We start from the raw sequence: 12189 nt of genomic DNA on the forward strand, positions 1-12189 counted from the left end.
TCAGACAACACTGTTCCTGACAACATGTTCAGGCCCCAGTAGCGGACCTCAAATCCCGGCTCACCAATTCCCAGGCTGCAGTCTTATCAGATGCCAAACGCAGCTCTGACCAACCAATGGGCAGAGAGACCAAGGAAGAATAGCAGAGCTGAGCCAAAGTGTTCAGAACCTTCACTCAGCAGGCCAGCAACCAGGCCACAGAAGAGCAGGAGGCTATGCCTGGCCCGCCTGCTCCACCACCATCCCGGCCACCGTGGCCCTTCCCTTGGGCCACATTCCAGGCTGCCTGCCCATCTGCCACCCTGGCTCAGGACCCCTTGTCTCTCACGCTGACTCTGGAGCCTCACTACATCCCCAGAAGGGCTGACCTGCAGGTGGGCCAACAGTGACCACAGGGGTGGCATGCCAACCCCAATGAGAGGCTAAGGCAGCCATCTGCTGTCTTGCCGTCCCTTCTGTCTGTCTCCCAGGGGGTCTGTCAAGGCTCCAGATGAGATCATTGCACCTGGGTCCCCAAAATGGGCAGGAGACCCAATAATGCCCCACTTCCCTCCCTGCTCAAATGCAAAAACTCTGGGCACGGCAACAAGAAAGGAACCTGAAGATTCTGCCACTTCACAGAGGGACACTGTGGTCCAGAGACAGCCTGGGGATCAACCCACACACGGGGCGGGGGTGTCTCTGGGCTCCCGTTTCTCAGCCCAGAGCTCGGTCCAGTTTAGCCTGGTTTGAAGCTAGACTCTAGTTTTGGGGGATCAGAGTAAAAGATCATGGGGAGAGATGAGCAGCCATCACCAAGGCACTGCAATAGCAGCTGTCATGGAGGCTGCCTGGCCCCGCTGACTATGGGGCCTCACCCAGCTGAGAATAATGGAAGACGTCAAGGTCTTGATCTTGTCTCTCCAATACCACCAACAAAACAACACCCTGCTTGCTTCCTAAGTGCTCAGGGACCCTGTGCCAGCCAGCCACAGGCCTGGTCATGTGCGTCACCTCATTAAATCCCTGAGCAACCTCCAATGGAGGGTGAGGAACCCAACGTGGCTGAAGGTCACATGCTCAACGGCACAGCCAAGATTCAAGCCGTCACACAGCATGGTTTCTATGGTGTGACGCTAACAATTATAACAGCCAGCATTTATAAAGGCTTCACATATGCCAGGGCATCCCTGAGAGGTGCATATGGCTAACACATTCAGCTTCTTACTGCAAGGCTGGAGGTTCAAGCCTGCCTAAAGGTAATTTGGAAAGAAAGGCCCAGCCATCTGCTTACAAAAAACCAAACCAATCACCGAAAACGCCGTGAAGGACGGCTCTGCTCTGAGACTCACAGTGTTGTCATGAGTCACAATTAACCTGGCAGCAACCGGCTTACTGAGCCCCAGACACCAGGCTAGGATACAAACTCAACACTGCTGAGCTGATTCTGACTCACAGCAGCCCTACAGGATGGAGAACGGCCCACAGGGTCTCTGAGGCCATAACCCTTACAGAAGCAGACCATCACATTTTCTCCCAAAGAACTGGTGGGTTCTAACCACTGCCTTCCTGGTTAGCAGCCAAGCGCTTAAACACTGGGCCATCAGGGCTTCTTACGTCTGACAACAAACCAAAATCTAAATTAAACGCAGTGTCATCGAGTCAGTTCTGATTCACAGTGACTCTAGAGCTCCGGGTAGAAATGCCCCATGGGGTTTCTGGGTGGCCTAGTCTATAAAGTGTAATCCAGGTGGATTAACACGGTGACTGCCGCAACGGGCTCTGGTGTGTGTGGAAGAGCGAAGATGGCACAGGACAGGACAGGGGTCAGATCAGTTGTTCATAGAGTATCTAGAAATCGTACTCAACTTGATGGCACCTAACAACCACAGTCTCTAAGGTGCTGTTACATCCAAAGGCAGTGCCTCTCTGATGGTTCAAATCCACCAGCTGCTCTGAGGGAGAAAGATCTGATGGAGGGTCAATTAAGAGTCAGTTCCAACTTGACTGCAATGAGGCTGTTTTGCTGCGGGTCTTTTAACTTTCAGAAGACTGCCTTTTTCTCCCACAGAGGGGCTGGTGGGTTCAAACTGCCAACCTTCCAGTTAGCAACTAACTGAGCACTTACCAACAGCCCTACCAAGGATCCACACATCAGACAAAGTACTGAATACGCAGCATCACATGCTAAGTGACAATTCTCCTGAAGCAAGCAATATTAAAGACAAATTTTAAAGACAAGGAAACGGAAGGTCAAGAAGATGAAGGCCTCACAGTTAGTCAGAAGTGAGCCACTGGTGCTCCCTGTGGCAGAGAATTAAGTATATGCATGGGTGCACACTTCTGAATTGTGGGGGCAACTTACTGGGGCCCCGAGCTAAGGCGGCCTCCCTGGCAGAACGGAAAGACATCTGTAGCCTTTGCTGTATCTGAGGAAGGAGGTTTTCAGAGCGGGGACGCCTGATGTTGTCTGTCTGACAGTGTCTGTCCGCCTGACAGTGTCTGTCCAGCTTTTTCTGTGTGAACAGGAAGGAAGGCAGCTTTGGGACCTGCATGTTTATAAAAACATTCCCCTTCAAGCCACTGGGTTTCAGCCAATTCCCCAAACAGGGCGAGAACAGGACTCAGATATCTTTACAGAAGAGGAAGTGAGATTTGGAAAAGTCCATCCAGGGTAAAGTCCAGTGGAGAGAGCAGAGCTGAGATGGAGCTGGGAGCTGTGAAGAGCTGCACAGAATTCATCAGTTCCTCAAAAGTGTGCTGAGCACCTGCTCTGTGCCCAGTGCTGTTCCCGGCTCTGAGGCTCAGAAGCAAAGGAGACTGGCCTTTGTGCAAGGCCTCAGTGCTCCTGGTGAACACACAGGCAACCAGACACAAACCTTATAATCAACTAATAGGATAATTTCTCCTGAGGTAAATGTCCCGATAGAGCCTACAGGAAACTTCCAGGTGTCAAAACACTGGAGAAGCCAAGGAATTGCTGCTGGAACTGAATGTCCACAGGTGGAGGGTTATCAGGAGCAGAGACAGGGACACCAAGTGCACAGGTAAGAGCACAGGGCAGGTGAAAAAGCAATCAGCTGAGGGCTGGGGTGTGCCAAGCGCACAGGAGGTTGGGTGAAACAAGGATGAGGTGATCCAGGAGTGATGCCAAGAGAAGTAGGCCCACACAAGCCACTCAGCCACCCACCTTGGGCAGGGCTGGTGGGAGTGGCTGGCTGGAGCAACTGATCTCAGCCCAGAGGATTCAAAGGCAGCCTGGGGCAGAACCAGGGTCAAGAGTTTTTAGCTGGTCCAGTCTAGCTATTATGTGCTGCCAAGTAAATCCTCACTCACACTGACTCTAGAGGGCGGAGGAGAACTGCCTCTTGGGCTGAAATCTTTAATGGGGCACAGCTCCATGCCTTTTCTCTGTGGGAGCCCTGGATGGGCTTGGATCACCAGCCTTTGGAAAAGCAGTTGAACACCATCAGGCCTCCTGCCACCCTCGCTGGAGAATCCCAAACTATTTTTCCCCCCATGGGAGACTCAGTTTCTCTTTGTAGGTTAGATTATCAGGGAGGAGTGGGGGAGATTATTCACCTTAGTTTTAGAAAAAGGGCCCCAAGTTTGTCCTCCATGAGGAAAGAGTACCACCAGGCTTCTGACTTTTGGGACACTGGCCTCGGCCACTGTGGGAGACTGGCATGTGGAGGTGGTGTGGGTGGGCATGGAAAGAAGTGAATTTAAGGTACAATCGACAAGTGCTAAGAGAAGTGCACTTGGGGTGTAGTGGATGGATGCTAAGAGGAGTGGATTTTGGGGGTACCAACAGTGCAGATCAATTCCATGCACGCCTCCCAGGCTCCCATCCTGTACTGATGCCCTCAGAGGTGTACCCAGAGACAGGAATCAGGGCTTACAGGGAGATAGACATGTGCCTGGTGACAATAACCCAGAAGGGCTGACATCTGTTGAGTACTTCCTATGCGCCAGGCTGCAGCCATTCTCCTAACCTATATACTTTATTTGATCCTCACTGGAACCCCTCAGAAGGCCACTATCAGATCCCTTACTTTACAGGTGAGGAAAATGAGATCTATAAAGAAAAAAAGGACAAAAACTTCATTGCCATGGAGATGGAACCAACTCATAGCTGACCGTCCAACAGGTGCCCAAGGCTGTAAATCCCTCAGTATGAGGCTGACCATCTTTCTCTGAAAAGCATCAGGTGGCTTCGAACTGCGAGCCATGCTTCTGGGTTAGCAGCTCAGTTCTCTCCATAGATACTACATACACCACCAGAGTCAAATTCAAGCCTGGACCTGCTTGCCTCAAGATCGCAGTGTTCTGAACCATCTCCAACCACAGAGAAGGAAGGGCTGGCCTGGAGCTCCTACCTTCCCACTCCCTGCCTTTCCTCAGGGAGGCCAGTGGTATGCAGCTCCGAATGCAGATGCAGTGCTGACCTGATGCAATGCTGACCTGTGGCCTGCAGGGAATGCTAGGGTCAGCCTGGCCCAGAACATCCGCCTTTCTCCCACCCAATTCTAAGTTCCTTCCGGCATGAAAGGGCAATGACTATGACCTTGACTGAGAACATGCATGTAGGACATGGGAAGAATGACTTCAGAAATAATTTAGGCTGCTGGTCAGTCCCCTGCCTCCCACTGAGTGAGCCTCCTCCCTGGAGGACTCCTCTGCCTCAGACGGAATAAACACTAGGCCAGAAAAGTGCTGAGAGAACCACACTTGACCTTGAATTCTTCCCAAGTGCTCAGCAAGAAAGGGGCTAACACTCCCATTATAAGCAGGAAAACTGAGGCTTCAGAAGGCTATTTTCCCAAGTTCAAGGACAAGGAAAAAGCAACAAAGGGAGATTTGGGCCTAGATCTGACTTCAAAAGTGGAGTTTGTCCATGAGGCTACAATGTCTTCCTTTCCTCCCTCCCTGGGTCCCTGGATCAGGCCAGGCACTGCGTCCAGTGCTGGAGACTCATGGAAAGGGGCAGCCCCTAGCCTTGCTCTGAATCAGGATGACTCTGCATCTCCAGGATGCTCAAGGTGACTTGGCCAAGCATTCAATGTCCTTCCCATGTAGACTCCAGCCCCTTACCCGGCCTAGCTCTCATCACTACTCTAACCCACCATCCCCCACAGCCCTCTTGTTTCAGACCTAGTCAGTTGCCTTGAGGCCCTGATCACTGCCTTTTATGCAATCACACCAAGAATATTTAATGAGCAGCTACTGTATGCCAGACACTGTCTAGAAGCCGCACAGAGGCAGCAGATCAAGTCCAGCTCTAATGCCCCCGCCCGTGGGTGCCCAACCCTCCTCAAGCTCCTGTCCCCTCACCTCTTTCATCATTTCCCAGCCACAATGGGCACCTTTTAGCAGATAGGAGTGGCATGATCTTCCTCAGCCCCCAACAAAAGGAGAGGGCAGGGAAAAAATGAGGGCAAGCAGGAAATTCCACAGAGATTAGAAGAGTCGCTGGGGACCGTGTTTCTTCTGTGGGCAGCCCCACAATCACTCCATGATACAGCTTCACTGGGCTCAGGCCCAAGTACTAGACACGAGACACTGGGAGCCTACTGTGCCGCTCTCCCTGACTTGGTGACCAGCCGCCTCCCCCATCCATCCACACTTCACTGGCCCCAGTCCAGCCCCTAGCACCCCCAGACCTAAGAGGCTACAGAATTGAGCACCAGCCTCACTCAGCACTGTTCCCAGTAGCCTGGTGGAAGGAAGGCAGGGAGAGGCGAAGAAAACAGGGGACTTGGTACACATTAGCTCCAAGGAGACACGAACCAGGATTTCCTGTGTTTCTATGTGTGGGTGAAATGTCACAGCCTGTATGTGTGTGTGCGTGTGTCTGCATATGTCCTTGGGCGTACGTCTGTGCAGCCTGGCTTAGGGGTCTCTCACTCCTGCTGGCAGATGCCACACGTCTGTAGTGGTCTGTGTGTCTTGCCTGTGTGCATGTGATGGTGTCCAATGTCTGTAGGGTATGTTTTCGTGGGTGTTCTGTGTTTGTCTGCTAATCTTAGGTAGGAGGCTCAGAGTCTGCTCTCTCTGGGGGAAGAGATAGTGGAGTAGATAGGTAATGAGCTGTGTCTGTACCTTTCTGGCAAGGGTGCATCTGTGGGTGCCTGTAGGAAGTCAGTGTGTGTGTATTATAACTCTGCGTGGGTCTGTGTGCGCCCTGCATATGTATGTGTACTTCCGATAGATCCGGGGGTGTCTCTAGGCTGTGTGTCTGTTTCTGAATGTGCCTGGGGATGTAATGTGTGTGAGCATCTGACCCTGAATCCTGATAGAGCGAATCTCTGCCGTGTTTGTCCTGAAGTGTGTGGGTGTGACAGGACAAGAGGCTGTGTCTCGGCACGGGAGCTTCTCAGGACATATCTCGCTAATGTGTCCCTGGTTAGCTGCTGCTATGCGCCATCGAGTTGACTGTGACTCACAGTGACCCTATGAACAGATCTGAACCCTGTCCTATCCTGGGCCATCCTCACCATTTGATGCACTCAAGGTCACCGTTACTTACTTTAATGTGTCACTCCATCTCATTGAGGGTCTTCCTCTCTTATGCTGACCCTCCACCCTTCCAACCATGACAATGACAGCCTTCTCCAAGGACTACCTCGTGAGAGGACATGCCCACAGTATGTGTACAATATAAACACACTACTAGGCGTGTGTGTGAGAGAGAGAGAAAGAGCGTGGGTGAGAGTGCTGGGAGTCTCTGTGAGATCTGAGAATATATGTACATGTGTTTGTGTGAGAGAGTGTGCCCAGCACAAGCCCTGCCCTCTGCGAGGAATTCTGGAGCCTCTGGTCCCCCCACTGCCTCCGCCTCACATTTTCCATCTCACTGGAGCTGCCCATCCCCCAGGACAGGCAAACTGTTGATGATTCTTAAAGGCCCAGGCCTTAAAACAGTCCCAAAGCCATCTCTTGGTCACCAGAGAGACAGGGCACAGGGACCACAATGACCACCATCTGCTCCCCCATCCCTAGTGACATCAGACAGACTGGAGTCCTGTTCTCACGGCTCCCTGGAGCTAAGGGGAGCTCCATCAGACCTGCTGGTCACTAAGTTCAGATATCGAGCACATGGCCATGGAGTCAGGAGATGACCTGCACGTGTGCTGAATGAATGAACGAACAAGTAAATGAACACCTGTGAGGAGCAGGAACCAACATTTACTACGCATGTGATGGGCATCATCACGTTGAAAAGGCCCCCCATCATCCTAGGGCAGACATGCCTACGTGACAGAAGAAACAAAGGTTCACGAAGATTGAGTATCTCACCCAGCTCGTGACAGATACAGCGTGGTGAAGGGAGGCATAAGGCTGATTCCTGCACAGGACCGAGTGGAAGGGTGGCTAGGGATGGGGCACTCCTTAGGATTGTCTAAAGAGGTTTCTTTAGTTTATCAGTTGTGGTAACTTGGGCACATCTGCCTCAGCTTTGTCCTCTGTCAAATGAGTGTAGAATGAGAACATTTGACCTAGACTTGCTGTGAGGAGACAAGGGCGTGAGGACCTCAAGCCTGGCACATTGAAGCGCCATCTTTGATGGTATTCACATGAAAAGACAAAACCCACTGCAGTCCAGAAAGCAGTGGTCTGGGGTCCCTAGCCCAGCTCTACCATCCTAGCACTTTAGCCTAAACATTATCTTATCTTCAAAGTTTGACCCAAGTCCTCATCACTTCCTCCAGGAGCTCAAGTCCCCACGGTCCCCAATCATACTCTGTCCATTGCACTGATGCAAGGGACATACACACGTCCCCCCAAACCTCCTCTTACAAGATCTAGGCCCCTCGCATGTCTTAATCACCACCTGCTCCCAGGAAGGCCCAGCCCAGAGGCTGGCACACAACAGGATTCCTGTCACCAACCGGTGTCCCAGACTAGACACACTGTGTAACCAAAGGCTCACAGCTGTTGTCACACTGTAGAAAGAGCACGGGCCCTGGAACTAAACCAATCAGGGAGCTAATCCTCTCTGTGGGAACTTGGAGCCTCCCTCTACCTGATCTGATAATGGGGGGGATTCTGTGGTTCTTCTGGGCCTTCTGACACTAACATCTAGAGCCTCCAAGGATGTGGGGAACCTGACTTTACAAGCCCTGGGAGCAGAAAATGGAATTCCCCCCAGAGCACGCTTACAGCATTCTAAAGCTAAGGGCATCAACCCTCTTGGTTTCTCTCAGCTCCTAAAAAAAATGAAGACATAGACATCCTCACTGCTCACTGACTAGAATGACAATTCCCCATGTTGTAGTTGTGTGCTGTCGAGTCGGAAGCAACTCACTGCCACCCTCCTGCATATTTTCAGAGGCTATCCATCCTTCTCCCCCGGAGGAGCTGGTGGATTTGAACCATGGACCTTTGGGACTGCAGCAAAGTTTCTTATCACAAGGCCATCAGAGCTCCCCCTGAGGAGGATGATTCTTATTGCTTGCAAAATGTTTTCCTGCGCATTTGTACCTCCCTGATTCCTGAAAATCATCCTCACTCTATAGATATTGAAAAACATAGCCCAGCGAGACCTAGTTAGAGTCAGGTAGCAAGCCAGGCCTTTGGGTCCCCACTCTTCCTTCCAGCCTTGGTGAGCTTCCAGCAAACTCCCATCACATGGTGTGGGAAACCATGAACCACAGTGGGCAAACAGGGCTCTGAAGGCCAAACACAGCTCATGTGTCTACTGAGCAACTGAAGCTGCATCTTAGAATCTGGGAACCCTCAGATATGAACAAACTTTCTAAGGTGGATGGATTCCGGAAGTCCTATGCATTCCTCTGGAAAACTCTCCTCAAGCCATCACAACCATCGATATTCTGGTGCATTTGCAAGTTGTTTTCCACAAATCCTACATCTTTATCCAAATATGTGAGGTCACTTAGCCATTCTTTGAATAACTCAAGTGATGCTCACTACATTCTCTGTATCAGCTCCTTGTCATTGAGAGAGCGGAACTTCCCCCACGCGAGCCCCAGAGCCGGCCTCATGTAACAGGAGATCCACCAGCACCATTCATTGAAGATGCACCCCCTTCCATGACAAGCCTAAGTGTCTCCAACAGCTGGGACATGAGCCTGAGCGGGGGCCTCCCACAGGACTGTCCTTCAACCTGAGCTGCAAGAGACTGTTATGGGACACACCAGGGATTTAGAGTCCTTCTCCTGGTGATTCAGTTTCAGCACCCTGGAAGCAAAGTGGCCCAGAGGGACTGGAAAGACGTCATGTATCTAATCCACTCTTACTCCATGCTCCGGCTGCCTGGAGACCTGACCTTGGGACCTGGGGCAGGTCCTTCCCTGCTCTAGCCTTAGCTTACCCATCTGTGGAATGCACAAACAGCTCCTGTAACAATGCTGACACTTGTTGTCCACTTGCACAGAGACTCTCGAAATTGTCATCCCGCCTCCGTGAGGCTGGCAGCCAAAGCAAACCAATGTCCAGAGAAGTTAAGGAACCAATGGAAGTGCACACGGTGAGAATATCAGCACAGCCCGGCCCCGCACACCCAGCTCACCCACCTCTTCCCTCTTTAGCCTTGGCATTGTTCCTCCAGCGCAAAGAGCTCTTTCCAGTCTCCTCTGACCTGAAATATTCTCACTTCATTCCTTGCTCAGCAGCCTCCACCTCACCCTTCAGCTTTTGGTCTCCCTACACACCCAGACTCCATTTTCACACCCTCAACAGCTACACCCTTTCCCCCTTACCATGATCCATAGGAGTGACTGCATAAGGTTGAACTTCTGTGCAACCCTAGTCTTCCAACTAGACCCTCAGTGCCATGGAAACACACACTTCATCCCTGTCACAATCTGTGCTAACACACAGTATAGGTGTTTTATAAATACGAATAAATGAATGGGGCCAGGAGAAAGAGCTGGGCCTGCTTCTGGTGTAGAGAAGGATCGATTCTGCCTCACAGTATCCACACCAGAACATGTTAAGTGCACATGGAAACATGTCCCATCATTTTAGGAGAACAGAATGGCAGCTACTGCGATTATGACATGCCAGATGACTGACTGAGCTTGTGCTTGCATTATCTCACTCGATTTTTGCTCATTCTATTCTGAAGGTTGGAAGTTATCTCATTTTTACAAGTGAGGAAGCTGAGGTCTAGAAGCTTTAAGTAACTTCCCAAGATCACATGCATAGCCAGCACCTTACAGATACCGAAGCTAAGGGGTATTTAGGGTCTGAGCATGAAACCTGAATCAGACGTGAAAGGAGGAGAGAGCGGGATGTCTCCTTTGAATTTGAGGTTAAATTCCCATCCCTGGGAATGTTTTCCCATTTTAACAGTGATGGATCCACAGGTGGGCTCCAGTGCTCTGCCTGATAGCTTTCTGGGATGTGCAGAGCACACAGGTGAGTAAACACCCAAGAGAGAACGTGGCCACTATGACCTCAGCCTCTCTTGCCTGCGTGAGCAACGGGGCATCAAGAACTGGCAGTAAGAAGCTCGGAATCTGAGTTCAGAACAACATAGATAGAGGTGCTGGAAGCCGCTAAGACCACCAGGAGGGCACACTCAAAAGACTCCCCGTGTGGCTCATCTCACTCATCCCCTCCGGCCCCACTTGCCTGGCTTTCTCAGGCTCTAGGCTGATTGAGCCCTAGGATCGAACTCTCGCCTGTTACAGTCAATGGAGCCTTCACCTTGTCCTCCCATTTGACAGAGGGTGATACTGAGGGGTGGCCTGGGGAAGAGGCTATAAAGGCAGATAATCCTGACTGTGACTCTGACCTTCTATTCTACAAGTTCTGATGGAATGCATGCTGGATGACAGGTCATAGAAAGAAACAGGGAGGGAAAGAGACCGTAGAGCAACATTAATAAGGGAGAAACCATTGGGTCAGAAGAGTTAGAATGCAAAGCAAAGTAAGTTCAGCCAGGTAGATATAAATCAGTGGAAGGCTGTTAAGTCAATGGCTCTTGGCCAGGGGTATTCTGGGTGCTGTGCCAGACCATCAACTGACAAGAGTGGGCGGCAATTCAGCCCCTTCCAGAACCTGGCTGAGCCAGTGCCATGAAGAGTCCACTCTCCCAGGTCAAGGTGGAGACTCAAAAGGGCTGGACTGTCCCCAAAGTTGTCACAGTGCCAGGCAGTGGACAGAGTCTAGCCTGCACCCAGTAAGTGGTCATATTCACCCCAAGGGTGGAGGTAAAGCCTGCCCTCCCGCATGCTGAAGTTCCCACATGACCAGGGAATGTCCCTTTCAGGCAGAAGCTTTCCCCTCTCACTGGAAACACCCAAAGGAAAAGCCATGAGGGGCCAATGAGGCTGCTGTGTGTCTCCGGGAGGACAGAAGACAGTAAGTGTAACTCTTCATCCTGTGCCCTTCACCCCGCAGGGTCATTCTGGGATTTGGGAAGCGGTTTCTAAACTGGTTCTCCCACGACATCATCCTCCCAGGCTGTGGGACCGTTAGACTGGGCGGAAGTCGGACTCCAGCCAAGGGGATGTTCCCAGATGTCATGCTTTCAAACTGGACCCGCCCTGGAAGGCAGGCGGGGACAGGCCTGCACGGGGAAAGCCCTGGGTAAGGACTCAGGATGGTGTTCTGGCCTTTGCTGGCAGCCTGTGGCTGCAACCACAGGGCGGGCACCAGAGTCCAGCCCACCCTTCCCTGGCAGCAGAATATATACCAGTCTGTCCCCCAAAAGTGAGGCCTGGCTTCTGGGCCTGGGGGTTCCAAGCAGCTTTGCACAAGTCCAATTCCTCACCGACCCCCTCCACACTCCCACCCACCCCAGCATTGTGGCAAAGCGGCCCCTTCCACCCAAAACAAATGCCACAAAGATTCAGAGGCCTGTGACCAATCTACTCGGGCAGTAACTTCTCTAGATTGCCCAAAATAAAGTAAGGGCAGAGAGTCCCCCAGATGGATCTCAGGGTGGTCCCTGAGGTTCAATGTGGGCCCGCTGGGTGGGAAAGAGGGTCAGCTGGTGCCTTGGGCCCGTGGGGACGAGACAACCGAAGCCTCCCGAGGGTCCCCACTGCCCCCATCAGCGCCCCCACCTTGAGATAGTCGTTCTCGGAGCGCAGCTCCTCCAGTTCTCGCACGAAGCCACCGGGGCCGCAGTCCAGCATCTCCTCAGTGAGGTCGGAGAAAGCAAGGGAGGCGCTAAGCGGGAGCCGGCTGCTGCCCACCGACGACGCGGCCACCGACGGCTCGTCCGGGGAGGCAGGC

General features: G+C 52.0%; 1 protein-coding gene across 1 annotated transcript in view; it reads right to left on the reverse strand.

Annotated features, from left to right (window-relative positions):
* The window catches only part of SOGA1 (suppressor of glucose, autophagy associated 1), an 80829-nt gene extending 68647 nt beyond the window's left edge, over nt 1–12182 (reverse strand). The window contains exon 1 of the mRNA XM_006881503.1: nt 12018–12182. Within this exon, the coding sequence (XP_006881565.1) occupies nt 12018–12089 (72 nt within the window). The 5' untranslated portion in view covers nt 12090–12182. The remainder of the gene's footprint in view (nt 1–12017) is intronic.
* Between the last annotated feature and the right edge of the window lie 7 nt (nt 12183–12189).

This window comes from Elephantulus edwardii, unplaced genomic scaffold (genome assembly GCF_000299155.1).
Source record: "Elephantulus edwardii isolate Elephantulus edwardi_28Jun2011 unplaced genomic scaffold, EleEdw1.0 scaffold00015, whole genome shotgun sequence".
Taxonomy (NCBI): Eukaryota; Metazoa; Chordata; class Mammalia; order Macroscelidea; family Macroscelididae; genus Elephantulus; species Elephantulus edwardii.